This window comes from Chionomys nivalis, chromosome 1, assembly GCF_950005125.1.
Source record: "Chionomys nivalis chromosome 1, mChiNiv1.1, whole genome shotgun sequence".
NCBI classification, from domain to species: Eukaryota; Metazoa; Chordata; class Mammalia; order Rodentia; family Cricetidae; genus Chionomys; species Chionomys nivalis.
Window position 1 is genome coordinate 44,047,128 of NC_080086.1, and position 17,043 is coordinate 44,064,170.

The 17,043-nt window shown below is 39.1% G+C and overlaps 1 protein-coding gene across 6 annotated transcripts in view; it reads right to left on the minus strand.

Annotated features, from left to right (window-relative positions):
* LOC130871170 (contactin-4) overlaps positions 1-17,043 on the minus strand; it is a 1,056,779-nt gene that overhangs the window by 216,029 nt on the left and 823,707 nt on the right. For all 6 annotated transcript variants that reach the window (XM_057764481.1, XM_057764498.1, XM_057764473.1 and 3 more), the window contains one exon: positions 7,129-7,326. In XM_057764481.1, the coding sequence (XP_057620464.1) occupies positions 7,129-7,326 (198 nt within the window). The remainder of the gene's footprint in view (positions 1-7,128; positions 7,327-17,043) is intronic.

Below are 17,043 nucleotides of genomic sequence, written 5' to 3' on the forward strand. Positions count from 1 at the left end.
CCAAAGGACTATACCAACTCCACACTCCTTGCATATATCAGCCAAACATAGCAACTAAATACAAGCTCCTGTAGAGTGATAATTTCATTGATTTTTTTAACTCTCACAGAATAGACTTTATTAAGGATGTCATCTTAATTTTGCAATCTCCTTTTGATTTATAACTCCTCTCTTCTCTTACCTTCAGATAGGAGCTAATTAAATAACCTGTTTTGTGCTTAGTAATTGAACTTCATATCCATTTTATGTACTCCAGTCTAAATGAGAAAGATAATATAAATTTTTACTATGCAACTCTCATGCAAATTAAGAATGAATGGGCATTAATCGCTGAAGAATGAGGTGTTTAGCCTGCAAATTCTGTGATAAAATATTCTAATACAAAACATTGGTCATTTCTATGAAGATGGAGTAGACAATAAATTTTAGGAATAAATCTAAAAACCAAGCAAAAAGCAAGATTCCTGCCAGCTTGAGGAATGCACGGTAATACTAGACTTCCTGTGTTCCTGATTTTGGTTCCCACTTTCAAAGGCAGCTGCTTTCTATGATGTTTGTCTCCAGCTGTATCTTGCTGCATCCAAGTCAATACTGCATTATATCCATGACTTGACACACAAAGACGGGTAATTCTTTTGGTTAGATATTTGGCACAGAGACATTTTGTTTAGGAACCGCCCAAAGGGTTCTTTTATTCTTTTCTTTTTAAGGATCTTATACAAAATGCCACCAAAGCAGAACCTTTTTTTGATTTTTTTCTTTCTGGAACTGGAAAGTTGGTCTCTGTGCCTTTTGACAGAGCTGGTACTTTGTCAGACATCATTTTTTAAATTGGGTCTTATGTAGCTCAGGCTGTCTTTATACTTACTAAATAGCTGAGGATGACCTGGTACACCTGTTCTACTGGCCCCAACTTTCTATGTGTGGGGATTTCATGTGTATGCCACCAAACCTAGGTTCATATAGTACTGAGGACTGAACCTATGCATGCTAGGCAAGGACTGTATCAGCTAGGCCGAGCTACATCTTCAATCCATCTTGCCTACTTGGTGAACTGATGACAGTTTGATTCTGTAAGTACTATGCACCATGATAATTTAACAGCAATCTACCATAGTAATCTGACTTTTGTTGTGGTGCAGTCAGGATGCTGGTGTTCAGTACAGAGTCTGATTGAGTAGCGTGAAACTGGAAAAGTTAGTAACAAACACAGATATATCAAATGAATATTATGACAGAGAAATCAACCAAAACACTAGACAATTCTTTTACTTTTCTTTTTTTTTCTTTTTTTCTTTTTTGACAGGAATTCTCTATCTAACAGCTCTAGCTGTCTTGGAATTAGTTCTGTAGATCAGGCTGGCCTTGAACTCACAGAGCTCCACCAGCTTCTGCCTTCCGAGTGTTGGGATTAAAGATGTGCACCACCACCGCCCAGTCTGGCAATTCTTTCTCTTGTCATGGTAAGGGTCAAGTGTCTGGCTTTGTGGCTAGCACGTAAAATAGTGTCATCAACTTTTCCTTTGTAAATCTGCTTGCTAAATCATTTCAGTTCTTTTAACAAATAGCTTTCTTATCCAGTCTCAGTTGCTAAGTCAGAAAGGTATGCATCATTCTTGGTTTTCTCATGTGTATTCTCCCATATCCAGTGCATTGCTAAATTCTGACACTTTTACCTGCATTTCTGTCCTTCTCAGCTATTTTCCTTACCCAGTGTGGTAGTTTAATGTAACTGGCCTCCATGAACTTATAGGGAATGGCACTATTTGGAGGTGTGGCTTTGTTGGAGTAGGTATGGCCTTTTTGGAGAAAGTGTGTCACTGTGGGGGTGGGCTTTGAGGTTTCCTATGCTCAAGATACTGCCCAGGGTCATGGTCCTTCCAGATGCCTTCTTATTAAGAGGGAGCTAGCACTATGTCTGCCTCCACATTGCCATGCTTCCCCCGCCATGATGATAATGGAAAGTACCTCTGAAACTGTAAGCGGGTCACCCCAATTAAATGTTTTCCCTTGGTTACCACCACTCCTAAGGTGGAATTTTGCAGTAGTCTTATGACCACTCTTTAAAAGATTTTTTTTTCCCTTCTGGAAAGCATTCAATTAATTTTTCTAAAAACACTAGTCACTCTCAGGCCTACGATCCCCTAATGGTTTCTCACTGCTTTTCAACAAAATTCAGTCTTCTCCCTCTGGTTTTCACAACTGGCACATTAAACTCCAAATCATTTTCCACCCAAATTAGTAAGCACAAGCCACATTTACTTTATTCTTATTTCCAGGACAAGTAAAAGTGATGGAGGTGGGTCATCTTTCTATCTGTTGTTTCATTGGTTAAGTAATAAAGAAACTGCCTTGGCCCCTTTAATAGGACAGAAAATTAGGTAGGCGGAGTAGACAGAACAGAATGCTGGGAGAAAGAAGCCGAGTCAGGAGTCGCCATGATTCTCTCACTCCAGACAGACGCAGGTTAAGATCTTTCCTGGTAAGCCAGCTCATGGTACTACACAGAATATTAGAAATGGGTTAGATCAATATGTAAGAGCTAGCCAATAAGAGGCCGGAACTAATGGGCCAGGCAGTGTTTAAAAGAATACAGTTTCCGTGTAATTATTTCAGGGCATAAGCTAGTCGTGCGGGCAGCCGGGTGGCGGGACGCAGCCCCGCCGCTCTTATTTCAACAGAGTGGCACCCAACGTGCTAATGAACTCCACGTAAAACCTGAGAGGGCTTAAAAAGGAGAGAGAGAGAATTCAAGACAGTTTTGTGCTGTTTGTGGGTTGCGTGCCGCAAAGAAATTGTCCTGACTCAGCAGCAGGAAAAAACTGGCTGTTTTAAAATGCCGGCTTTCTGGGCTGTGCCGCCATTGCGATCTCTGTCTGGCTCCTGCGGGAGACAGAGCTTTTGAATGGATCATTTGGAATAAAGTGCTACGATTTGTTTGATGGCAACTAGATTCACTGTGTGCCTAAAAGGAAGTCATTTTGTGCTGCGGCTCAGAGGCACAAGCAGCTCCACCACTCTACTGGTGCAATGTGCAAGAATCAGAGGCACGAGCAGCTCCGCCATGTTGGACTGGGCGGGGCAAGCAGGCAGTACCTGTTTTTGACCTAGGAATGTCACAGCTTAGATTCTTAAGCGCTTAGCGATTTAAAAGCACAAAACAAAGTGCTCCTGGATAGTAAAAAAATTACAGATTCACAATGGAATAGATTCAGACACTGTTGGATGAATGTACGTAGGCTTGAGAGAGAGAAAAAAATATATAAAGAATAAAGTTAATGTCTTAAAAAAGGGTAAAGTCTTTAAAGAGACAGAGTACAGATAGTTATAGATTAAAAGAAATAAAGAAAAATAAGCCACGTAAAAATGGAAAATTCACAGAGAGTCTGGATTCTTTGTATTATTGTGTTTTCTTTAAAATTTTTGACTGTAAAGGAGCTAAGTACAGAGAGACATTTCATTATATGGGCTGCCAAGCTAAACCAGAATGGATATAAGGGTATTATGATTTCAGAATATGGGTCTAAGGATATGATGCTTTGGAGAGGGTCTTCTTTTGTTTTCACAGAGGATGCGACCCTGTGGATTTCTTCTATCCCAATATGGTATGATAGACCACGCCCTCCTGAAAGGTTACTGTGAACACCCTCAAAAAATTACTTCACTCAACTGCCAACTGAGATGACCCTGGCACACAGGTTATCCCATAAAAGACCTGAATAACAGCGCCCCCATTCAGCAAGAAGCAGTTTGGAGAGAAAAAACTGCGCCCATGTTCCCAAATATGGTTTATAAACCTTCTTTTACATTTAAAGGGGGATATGATATAGATATGAATAATTTGCATTGGTGTGGATTTTAAGGTCAATTTTGTTATATGTATATATATTTCTGATCTTGATTAAGGTATTGTGATTATAAAAATGTAATGTATAATTAAAAAATATAGGTTGCTAATGGATAATCATCGATAATTGTCAAGCTTTTAGTCATGTTAGTTAGATTTTCTAGATGTGCATAGATATATTTCAGCTAGATAGGCATTCTTCATATCTTTCAAAGACTGCAGAATATGGCATTTAATGTTTTAATAACTTAGGGCTTTTCATGATAATGAGACATGTCTGCTCCTGGCAGCACCAATCTACTTCAAGAGGAAGATGGGCACTGAAGAGGCTCCTTAAGGAGTTTGATAGCCATTTGGGCAAGAAACTGCTCTTGCCTGGACTGTTGCATAAACTGGACACAGAGAACCCTCAGAGAGAGGACTACTGAACTTGCCTAAAGGTGAGATGGTCTTTCGGGGTTCCTGACTCATAAAAGAGTCTACAAGACATTCTGCAGGACACAGCAAAAAGTGACTAAACTGTCTTTGGAATTTACTGCTTGATGAAAATGTCTGCTGGATACTATGGGCCTGTAGGCCGAAGATGGATGCCCCAACGGTACAAAAGAACTTTGGGTGACTGTACAGGCAGCAAGATGTCTCTGTCATTTCTAGAGTTTTGGATCTCTTGTTTGCTTAGGTAATATTATATCCTTCTGGAGTCTTTGATGGAGTTGAAGAATGGTTAGTTATAGTTATAGTTTTCCTTAGTTATGATAAGAGATAAAATAGATATAAATATTGTAACTGTTATTCTTGCTTGATAACTGTTATATGTAATTTTACTATGTCAAAGTGAACGCCTTTCTTTTTTGTTTAAACAGAAAAAGGGGAAATGATGGAGGTGGGTCATCTTTCTATCTGTTGTTTCATTGGTTAAGTAATAAAGAAACTGCCTTGGCCCCTTTAATAGGACAGAAAATTAGGTAGGCGGAGTAGACAGAACAGAATGCTGGGAGAAAGAAGCCGAGTCAGGAGTCGCCATGATTCTCTCACTCCAGACAGACGCAGGTTAAGATCTTTCCTGGTAAGCCAGCTCATGGTACTACACAGAATATTAGAAATGGGTTAGATCAATATGTAAGAGCTAGCCAATAAGAGGCCGGAACTAATGGGCCAGGCAGTGTTTAAAAGAATACAGTTTCCGTGTAATTATTTCAGGGCATAAGCTAGTCGTGCGGGCAGCCGGGTGGCGGAACGAAGCCCGGCCGCTCTTATTACAACATAAAAGTTTTTCTTGACTTTCTCTCTCCACCTCAGGACCTTTGAGTGTGCTGACAGCTCAGTCTGGACTATTCCTCTTTCTTTTCCTCTCAGGACTGACTTATCATTCTGACTACAGCCCCATGTCCATCTTCAGAGAGAATTTCCATGGCAACCCTTTCAACAGGATATAGCCTCCCCACAGAGCTTCTATTTTTCATGCTGTGTTATGTTTATTCTTAAATAAAACCGCAATTTGCTCTTTGCCCTGCTTGCCTCTCACCGCAGTCCAGAAGAATATTAGAAGCATAAAATAGGGGCCTGTTGTTGTGCTTACTGGAAGACAGAAACAATGTTGTCAAAGTGTCCGAAAACTAAACTATTCGTGAAAATTTTTCAGTGTGAGCTCTATTTTTAAGGATGTTTAGATCATCTCTAAACAGCTAATTTGACAGTTAATATCCTGATCTGAAAATTTCAAGTTCAAGCCCACTTGGGCATCAAGTTCACCGGTAATGTAGAGCTAAAGAATAAATGTGGGGCATCGCTCAGTGGCAGACCACTTGCCTAGCGCATGGCATGACCTGAGTTCAATCCCTGGCATCGCAAGAAACTAGACAGGCAGAGCAATGCATGTGGAAAATAAAAGGCAATTTTTTTCTATAAGACAATGCAAGAGCTTGTGTAGGATGGAGAGAAGAAACAGTGGAGGTTTAAAATACAGGGCTCTGGAGCCAGAAGACAAAGTGCAGTGTTGGAATCCTATTCATGTGTCTTTTACATTCGTTACCTAACACACCTAAGCCCAAGTTCCCTCAACTGTGAAAGATGATGCTCTTTAAGTTTTAAATGAATAATCTAGTACATAATAAATAACCAACAAATGCTTGTTATTAGTATCTTGACTGATAATTTCATCATCTGTATGATATATTCTTGTCCTTCCTTTTCCAATGTGTGTAAGAACTGGGAGGCTTGTTTTCTTTTGTTTGCTTGTTTGTTTTTAGAATAGAAACCTAAACCTCTCAACTATGAATCTTCAAATTATCACATTGCTTTTTCCTACTGGGCTTAATTATACCTTTGTTTTCATTCTTCCGATGAATATTTAATGACACATTTCTATTTGCTACATCCTACTAGAGAGCAGTAAGCAAGATAGTAGGATTAGTTTACATGGCACACCCTGCTAAGAGTAGCAGGAGAAAGAATTCGTGTGTGTGTATTTGTGGGGGTCACAGTAATGGATTTCACGGAGTTTAATGAGAAGTGGCCTGATGTAGCAAGGGTGGAAACAGCACATCTGGAGAGATGGCATCCTGGAAAAAATGTGGTATGTCTAAAGAAACAGAAAGACATAGTGCATATCACCTACTAAGTCAGAATTTTGAACTAAGAGAGGATTTTAGAAAAAGGAAATGATATATACATAAAATGCCTCAGTAGAAGAGTCATGGTACCTATATACCTTGGCTGACAAAATAAAAATGCCTTTTAAAAGCACATGGTGATATAACCAATGCTCTCTGGATATTTGTATAGGATTCATACATTTTCGTAAAATATTCTCATGATGGGGTGGGGAATTAAAACTTCTGTCTCAAATGAGCTATCCATATTTCTGAATTTCTCTGTGGCAGGAACTATGCCTTCACTATTGTATATCTAGATGCTATTTGGATAATTGAAAACCACTTTCTGGACTCTGAATACTAAATTACTCAGAATTGATTAATGAGCTAATTGGTCAACCTTTCATTTCATTTTTCCTGTGTATACAATTTAAGATCCTTTTGTTATTTACATTCGCTTAAATTCACATCCCATCCCTGTTGAGATTAGCAATCAGATTTCTAATTAGTTTTCCAAAGTGTGTTTGTGGGCTTATTTCTTACACAAGTGGAAAAAAATAATGGGTATCAAATATAGAAAGTGTTAAACTTTTCTTTATAGTCATATGTGTCAATAATATAGTATCTTTCCATGCCCCACCAGTGAGCCCCATAAATAGAACTGACAAAATTATGTAAACAACTCACCATCGTTCCTCAGGATTAGTGGTGTGGGTGGCCCCAGGACCTTGTGGTTCGTCACAGTATTGGTAACTACACAGGTATAATTCCCAACATCGGATTTTTCTACTTTGGCAATATACAGATTCCCAGTCTCTTGAGAAACAAAGCGGCGGTTATCCTGATAGGAAGGGTATTCATTGAAGATCCAGGCATAGCTCAACTCTGCAAGTACAAGAATCATCATTGTAAATAAGTCTCTTGACCCTGGAAGCTTGCTGCCTTTAGAATAAAAGTGGTCAAGGTAGAAACTTAGATTGCTGCTCTTCACCTTGTAAAGTATAAATGGGAGGTAATCACAAAAGGCTTCCTACTGTCAGTCAATAATGCTTTATTTCAAGAGGACTAGAAGATACCCTGGAAGATGACTCAGAGAGACACAGCCTTTAGAAGTCAAAGGTATAAGCATGTGCCAAGTACTTTGAAGCAAGTTCTAAAGGAATCCAAGGTTAAAGACCCAAATATATAACCTTGACATAGTAATCTGAGATGCTAACCTGGCTCTTTTTAGATTGCTTTCCTTATGCAATAATGATCACTATAGTGCATTGGATTACAGGTTTGCATAGTCCTCTGTGGTATTAGATGCAGTTCATCCTTTTCATTAACTCAGGAGCTTTGACACATACACACACACACACACACAAAAGTAATGAATCAAAATTCTTCACCCTTAGCTGGTTGGTGGTGCATGCCTTTAATCCCAGGGCTCAGAAGGCAGAGGTAGGTGAATCTCTATGTGTTTGAGGCCAGCCTGGTCTACAAGAGCTACTTCCAGGACAGGCTACAAAGCTACCTAGAAATCATATCTCAGTAAACAAAAACAAAAAATCTTCACCCTTAAACAGAGTAATCATTCAGATTCAATCCATTCTTTTCCCTTCTTCTCCCACTTTCAACTGAAATTCTCTTCTCTTCTTACATAGAACGTTGACTATTTCTCCAAAATTTTAATAAGATGGTAATTAAGTGTTACTCACCAAATACATACTGGTATCTTAATTATATCACACATATAAATATGTTCTTCAAAAATATAGTTCAAAAAGACATACCCATAAGAAAGTGAGTGTGGAGTGGAAGTCAGAGAAGCATGCTTACAAATACTTACTCATCCCAGAGTGCATTGTGACAGTCTTATCTAGAAATAGTCCTTTGACAGCTCTTTATTTTTCATAAGGATGAGATGAAAATTTTGTGACTGGACACACAAGCCCATGTTTTCTATTCAAAGAACCCCAGATGACAAAGAATTTCTCTGAGTGGCTACAGTCGGATGGCTGGAACCATTATGTTCTAAGAACATCAACCTTTTCAACTTCGGGCACTTCACCCTTCCTCTCTGTGAAGTGAGAGCCAGAGATGTGTCCACAGCTAAACCATGACATACTGGCTACTGACCCTGATTTGTTAAGACCGCTTTTCTCTTTAAAAATCACTTTGCTGGGGGAAGGAGAGAAAAAAACAAGATATACTGGGAATCTCTGGTTATAGAAATATTTGGCTGAGTTACTCCATGCCATTCTTTCATATGATCTTGGTTAAATTCTAAACGCATGAGGGGTTCTTGGAAAATGGCAGAAAGGCCACTTGAGCTTTGTAAAGAGAGCACTAATTACTGACGAAGGCATCTTTGCTGTTTAATCCTTCAGTGAATCCCAACTGTAATTGAACTCAACTACTGAATGTGTCACAAGAAACATGTTTTGCCTTAATAATCCATTGTTGACTTACAAAGGAGGGGTTGTGCAGATTGCCTTCCCTTTATTCCAGAATTATAGCATTTCCACATGCATTATTTTGGAGAGCTATAATTATGTTTCTATGAGAAAAGCTAATCACACTATGTTTGTCCATGTAATTAGAGGTAACTCCATGCTACTGTCAAGAGGATAGTGGGCATAAAAATAAGTTCTTCCCAAGGTCATGGAGCAATATCTTCTGATATAAAACATTCTATCCTGGAAAAAAGCTTGTTAAGAATCAGAAAGTACATGAATCTTACAAGGCTCAGGAAGTAAACAAATGTCTATATCTCAGGAAGTTCCTGAAACTCAACACATCTATGAAACCCTTTCTCAGAGTTATATAAGTAGGAAGACTTCTGGGAAGGAGTGACTCTAATCTCAAGTAATACAAGGAACTCTGAGGAAAAGGCTTTTCATAGTTCTCACTCGTGTGAGGTAGGCTTTTCACTGATGCATTATCTGCCTTCAAGACATCCTTGCTCTTATAAGTAAATCTTTACCCATACTCCTGTAACTAACACCAATTAACTTAATGCTTTACTAACCTAGACATGGCAGGGCATAGTTTCTTTGGTCTGTCATTAGCACTCTGTCTGGAGTAAGTAAATATTTGTAGGGGAGACCCAGCCAATCACCTTGCTAGCAGGGGGCGGGGTCCCCGAGGATATTTTTTACTTATAAAGATTGCGGGCGTGCTCCCAGCCGCCCCTTCTGCTTTCCTGTTCTCCGCAGGAACCTCTGGTTCTGTAAGTCTATTTTCTCCATTAAAGCTGTATATATTTTTACAATCTGTCTGCATTCATTTATGCCACTACACCAACAAATATTTGCTTACATTTTCAGGAAAAAAAATGCATAAGGATGGAGAAATGACTCAGTATTTAAGAGTACTTGCTTTTCCAGAGGACCTGGGTTCAACGCCCAACACCCACATGGCAATCTCCTGAAATTCCAGAGCCAGAGGATCTGAAGTCCTCTTCTGGCACTTAGGTACCAGGAATACACGTGTTACACAGACATAGATGTAGTCAAATACCTCATAAACATTAAAAAGAAATCTAAAAAATTTAAAAAAAATTTCAGACAATACCAGTATGTTGGCTATTTCCAAAACAAAAGCAAGCAAACAAACAAAACAAACAAACAAACAAACAAACAAACAAAAAGACACCCAAACTTTAAGATAGGAAAAGACTAGATAACAGGTCAGGAGGAAACATAATCTAGCAGGGACTCCTTCCAGTAAGAAAAGACTTAAAAAGGTCAGCAAGGCAGACAGTGTGCTCTGCACTTGACTCCATAATCATATTTCCGGCAAGCCCTGCCATCCCTCAGCACCCCAGTTCTCTAATATGGACAGAGGAAAGACCACGTGTCCTCTGATAAACTTTAAGAAAATTTAACTAGCACTCGGGAGGCAGAGGCAGGCGGATCTCTGTAAGTTCGAGACCAGCCTGGTCTACAAGAGCTAGTTCCAGGACAGGCTCCAAAACCACAGAGAAACCCTGTCTCGAAAAACCAAAAAAAAAAAAAAAAAAAAAAGAAAAAAGAAAATTTAACTATAAGCTAACATCTCCAAAGTTATAAAGTAGACATTACAAAATAATTTACCAAGACAAAATTAAATCGATTCACACTTCCCCAAAGAGAGCTGAAATCAAATATACAAAACTATAATTTTTTTCCCTTGAGATATTTTTTAAAAACTCTTGTAGTGGCTAGTGGTGGTGAAGTCCTCCGAATTCTGAGGGAGGAATTTAACAGCCAGAAAGCAGCTATTAGAAGAAAGACATCTGGTCTGGTATTTTATAGAGGGAAAGTACCGAAGTTGAAATCTGTGTTACATAAGGGAGACCACATAAACTCTCCCATTTTCTACTTCTTCATCAATAAAATGGTGATAATTTAAACTGGGATATAGGTACATGTACTAAGAGTCAGTTTATACAAAAGTCATCGAGCCGGGCGGTGGTGGCGCACGCCTTTAATCCCAGCACTTGGGAGGCAGAGGCAGGCGGATGTCTGTGAGTTCGAGACCAGCCTGGTCTACAAGAGCTAGTTCCAGGACAGGCTCCAAAACCACAGAGAAACCCTGTCTCGAAAAAACCAAAAAAAAAAAAAAAAAAAAAAAAAAAAAAAAGTCATCGAAATGTCTGCCAATTTGTAGAGCTTTGGGTTATTATCTTGTCTGTCACCAGCTTAATAATTATAAAAGTAAAATTGTTTATTTCATTTTATTCATTCATTATAGTATACCAGTGAATGGGTTTCATAAGGCTGTTATCAGACACATTTGCCATTATATTTCTTCTTCATTATTCTACTCCTTGACGACTTTCACATCCCCCCCTTCTCTCTTTAAAAAATGGATTCAGTAGAGCTTGAGATGCAGCTCAGTTGGTAAATAGCTTGCCTAGCATGGCGGAGCCTCCAGCACTACATATGCCAGGTACAATAAGGCACATCTGTAATCCTAGCCCTCAGGAGGTGGAAGCAAAACCAGAAGTTCAAGGACAACATCTACAACAGTGCAAGTTCAAGGGCAGCTTGGTATACGTGAGATCCTGTCTCAAAAAAAAAAAAAAAAAGAAAAAAAAATTATTCAGCTAACATGTTATCTGATACATTTGAAAATCAGTTAATTTCTTTAATTTTGCTCTATTTGTGACTTAAATGCCTTGGTGATTTCATGGGAGACACAATCAACTCTAAGTGCACACAGTAGCATCTCTTACTATTTGGTACTTGAATATGACTATCTGTTTTACATTCAACCCCTAATTCAAAAGGGGTTGGCATGTCACTTGGCAAACACTTTTCTTTCAAGCAATTTTGGTAAGTATGCTGGTCATTTTTTGTCTACTTGGTATCAGCTGGAGTCATCTGGGAAAATAGAATTCAGTTGAGGAATGGCTCCCATTAAATTGGTCTATGGGCATTTTCCTGGTTGATGATGGATATAGGTGATATCAGCCAATGTGGGTGGGATCTCCTCTAGGAAGGTGGTACTGGGATATATAAGCAAAGCAGGCTGAGAAAGACAGTATGCCATGTTCCTCTGTGTCAGTCAATCCCTGTCTTGAGCCCCTGCCCTTACTTGGACTGTGGTTGGTGTTCTGGTTTTCTATCCCTTTAAGAGACAAGCCATGCCCACTCCCTCCCCCATCTGCTGAGGCAGGCTGATCTTCAGCTTCTGGCCTGAGCTTGCTCTCTTTTCCATCTTCCTCTCGGAGAGGCAGCTTCGCTTCTGCCTCTCTCCCCACTTCTCCACTTCCTCCTTTCTCTGTCTCTTTCTCCTCTTCTCTCTCTCTCTCTCTCTCTCTCTCTCTCTCTCTCTCTCTGTCCCCCCTTCATTCTTTCCCCTTCACAACCCCCTAAATAAATATTCAACCTCACTCTGCATGTCGTGTCTATCCGTGTCTCTGTCTCCTGCCCACCTGCCTGCCATGTGTCTCCCTGCCTGGGACCAGCCACTGCTTGGGGACTGGTAGCCGTCTCTGTCTGGGACTGGCTGCTCCCAGAGCTCACTGCCTGCCACCACATGGCCTGCCACCACCACTCTGGGACGGGCAGCTGTCTCTGCCTGGGACTAGCTGCTCCCAGGGCCTGCTGTCTGCCGCCACATGGCCCGCTACCACCATTTGTGACCTACAGCATTTCTGCTGCCCACTGCTGCCGGGGATCTTGCAGCATTTTTTAAAAAAATATAAAAGTTGGGATATATAAACAAAATAAACCTTTTCCCCAAGTTGCTTTTGTCTAATCTTTACTATACTATTATTAAACAAACCTGACCAATAAACAAATGTCCTTGAAATATTTTAGAGAGCCTTTAGTCATTCCGAAGTATTTGGATTTTGTTATGCAATGAGCATCCCCTTCCCCCATATCAAGCTCTAGTATCCATGATTTCTATACAACGATGTACTGTATCCTGGAACTGTGGGCCAAAATAAATCCTACCCTCCTAAAGTTCTCTCTCTCTCTGTCTCTCTGTCTTTCTCCCCTCCTCTGTTTCTCTGTCACTCCCGTATCTGTTTGCACCTGCACGTTCGTAGAGACCAGAAGAAGAAATCAGGTTTCATGCTCCTTCTCGGTTCACTTTATTCCTTCTGAGGTAGGATCTGTCACTGATCCTGAAACTAGACTGGAAGTCTCGAAGGCCCAGAGAGGCTCCTGCTTCTCCTCTTGCCAACAGCACAGGAGTTAACTAGAGTGCACAGTCATGTTCAGTTTTATATGGGCTCTAGAACCTAAACTCAGATCTTCATGTTTGTGTAACATGGGCTTTTACCTACTCATCTATCCATCCATTCCCCCATTACGTTGCCTTTGTCAGTTGTTTTATTACCAAAATAAGGCAAGTAGCTAATACAAAAATTGGTAGCTAATTTGCTCTACTAAACCTGACCGTTTAGAAGTTAGGTCTTTGGGACTGGTTTGCTGGAGGAATGAAGGAGAATTTGGAACTTTAGACTACAAAACTCATTAAATACTAGTTCAACTTTGTCATAGAATCTTTTCTAGTTTAATTTCAGGGACAATTTTTGGCATATCACTTAACTCCATGATTTCCATGAACTCTAGCTGAAAAGTTGTAAATTATACTGAGGGGTAGAATTTATTTTTAAATTGTATAAAGAGAAAATGAAGCTAATGAAGAGATGATGATAAAGAGAGAGAGAAAAAAAGAAGAAGGTTGATGAAATAGTAAGTTTTAATAATCTTGTCAAATTGTAATAACAGTATGATGTCAAAACTTCCCACGTTCCAAAAAGACCAAACTTGAATTGTCAAATGGAATGCCAAAGGATATTATAACATTTATAGGAAAATGGATGGAACTAGAAATCATTATGTTAATAAAAGGATACAGAATTAGAAAGACAAATATCATGCTTTCTCGTGTTTGTGGAATCTAGATTTCTCTCTCTCTTTCTGTGTGTGTGTGTATGTGCATGCATGAATATGTGTTTGTGTGTCATGAAAATAGAAAGAGACTACAAGAAAGGAGGAATAAAATTTCTGAGAAGAGAGAGCATAAAATAAGATTAGTGGATATATGTGTCCAGAAAATTAGAAGTATAACCTGTATAGGTGCAGAGAGAATAGTAGGGAGGAAGCAAGGGAGGGAGCAGGGTGGTACAAATAGGAACAAAGTATGATAACCTTATTTGTAAATCTGTACGGTCACAGCAAAACCCATTTCCTTGTAGGAGGACCAAAAATTAATTTTAAATTAAAAAAAAGAATATCAAAGAGATAGGTAAGGACTTTTATACCACCATTTCAGCATCTCTTTTTTTGTAACTCCCTCACCCTGAAGACCAGGGGAACAGTCTCAGCTGGGGAATAGGTAAAATAACAATGTTCAACTGAATGCTCAACCCTCAAACAGGACATCTCCAGCTGATAAATTAACTTAGTTTTCTTCATAGCAAATATCACTACCTGAAATATTGTGTTTCTGTTTGTGTATAGGTTCTGGGCCATCAGGAGGACTGGAAGGAATATAATCCAATAACAACACAATATCAAAGCAGACAGAAAAAATAGTAAAAACTAAATAGCACCAACATATCATGTCATATTTTTAGACTTAAAAGATATGAAAATTCTGAGGCCTAGAAAAGGTCAGGGTGAGACATCAAAAGACGGCTAGGCAGAAAATGACCTAATGTTTCTGGCAATGCTCCTGTTCCAGCATTCTGCTAGGACAACAGACACCCTTGGCATTTAAAAGTAAAGAATACTATTGTTAAACCACTCAATAGACAATATAGATTTCCCTGAAGAGCCAAAACCTATTTTTATCAGAGCAAACATTAATCCATTGGGTTATATAAAATGCTATCAACATTCCAAAAAAAGTAAAGCCAAGCAAATAAAAGAAAATAAACTCTCGTGTGCTGCAATGAACAAAAACCATATCCCACTCAGTTTGATTTCCTCTGGGACTTCCATGCAATATTTATACTTACTCAAATTTGACAGATTTCTTTTGATAAGTTTTCACTCACTAATTGCTCTGGAAGTGACAGACAGTTTCTGCCCCATTGGCAATTTGTGACAACTGAGTAAACAGATATTTGGAATGTAGTGTATTAAACGGATTGTGAAACTTCTGATGTTCAACAGAAAAGACTAAACGGTTATAATGTGGTACTAATTAAGGCAGAAGGATCTAGCAATGACTTTCTGATTTGGAACATCCAAAGTGACTGGAAATTAACTCAAGTCTTCAGTCTTTGAATAGGTCTCTTGTTTATGTGTGGACCAAGAGTAGAGAATTACTTGGCTATTGTTTTCTGAAAATAAACTAATCAAGGGATAGTTTAGGCACAGGTGCTCACTGAGCAAAGCTACTCTGTGTGAATGTATTCTCCCGACAGACATGCTTAACTTTTCCTGACCCCAGTTTCTTCTCAGAGTCATGTGCTTACTGCATTGACTTCGATCCCAACAGTGGTAAATGTGTCATACTTTAAAAGATGCCTTTCCTGAATCCTTAGATTTTAATTTTGACCTTTTCTACTTTGCAGATCCAGAAAAGAAAACCCAGAGAAATTCATGAATTAAGCATGATGGCACATTTGGTACACAGCATGGACAGGGACATGGGGTGGACTCAATGTATGAAAGAGTGGATTTTGTATGGCAGATGTGTGTAATTAACTTCTTTATGTTGTGGTGATAAGGAGTCTGTTTTCCTTATCTGGAAGTTGAAGGAGTAGAATGGGATAATCCATTTATCTCTTCTAACATTAAGAATCCATAATTTCTACATAAATGTCAGTAAATATGACAGTTCATTTGTTGGTGAAATAAAGTGAGAAAAGAACCTCAGTAATAACTGTACAGGTAGTTATTGTGAAGTCTGAAAATGATGCTAGTGGGCTGGAAAGGTGTCTCGGGAGTTAGAAATGATTCCTGCTCTTCCAGAGGACTCAAATTCAGTTCCAAACTCCCACAATAAGTGTTATACAATTATGACTGTGAGTAATTATGCCTCCAGCAGAGTTGATATCCTCTTCCAGTTTCTATAGGCAAAAATGCACATGTGCACACACACAAACACACACACATACACCAGTAGATTAGTTGGTTGAATCTGGGTTGTGTTTTGTAGGAAATCTAGACAGGGACAGAGTCTGAGCTTTAAAGAACAGGTGTCCTTATCTTTCTTTGGTTTTAACAATACCTGACATACTTTTTGTGCAATGTTTGTGAGGATAAATTTGAATGGAGGCATGATGCTGTGGAAGTAACTATGAAAGATGTGTATGAAGCAAATTTGGATGTGATAGAGCCCATGTGAATGTTTCTGCTGGTTCACTGGCTGGTCAAGCAGTTGCTGGGCTCCAGTTATTTATAAAAGCTGAACTCCTGGCCCAGGAATATACAGCAGTGCTGACAAATGCTTGGAGGTGCTAAAGATTGGGGTTGGGATTAGTTATTAGTTCCCCTGAATAGGAGACATAACCACAGGGGATGATCCCTGGTTTGGTTGTCAAAAGACAAGGACAGAGTCTGAGCTTCAGTGTTTATTAGAAGCTAAGCACTTTCTATTCCTGTTTTTCACCTGAAAACTAAGGCAACAAAAGGAATACCGGTCTACCTCAACCAAGACTTTCATTCGTTACCAGACACAGTGGTCTAAACCTTTGAGATTATGATAGTCATATCTTTCCTTTCCTCCAAATAAAATGCCATTTAAATGGGATATTAAGTTGCTTGTTGTTTTCTGAATTTGTAAAAAAATATTTTAAGTCATGAGTTTCCTGAAAATTCATAACTTCCACTCCCAGCAAATCAGAACTGGGCCAGAAACCCCATGGGTTTATTAGCTCTGATAATCAGACATGCTATATAGCTATCAAGAGAGTCCAATGAATGTGTTGTATGAGGGATTTGTGAGCTACCTTCAAAGAACACTTTAGTTGACCTCTAACTATAACTGAGACACTAAAAGATAAATTTAAAGTAGTATATGTCCTGTGCTCCAATGAACAATATTTGAGAAAACATGGATATTGAGGATGGTACAGAGGAGATGAAATCTGCATATGTGGAAAGAGGATCAATGTTACACCTTTATTAATTAGACAATAGATTAATGGGTACTTAACTCCTA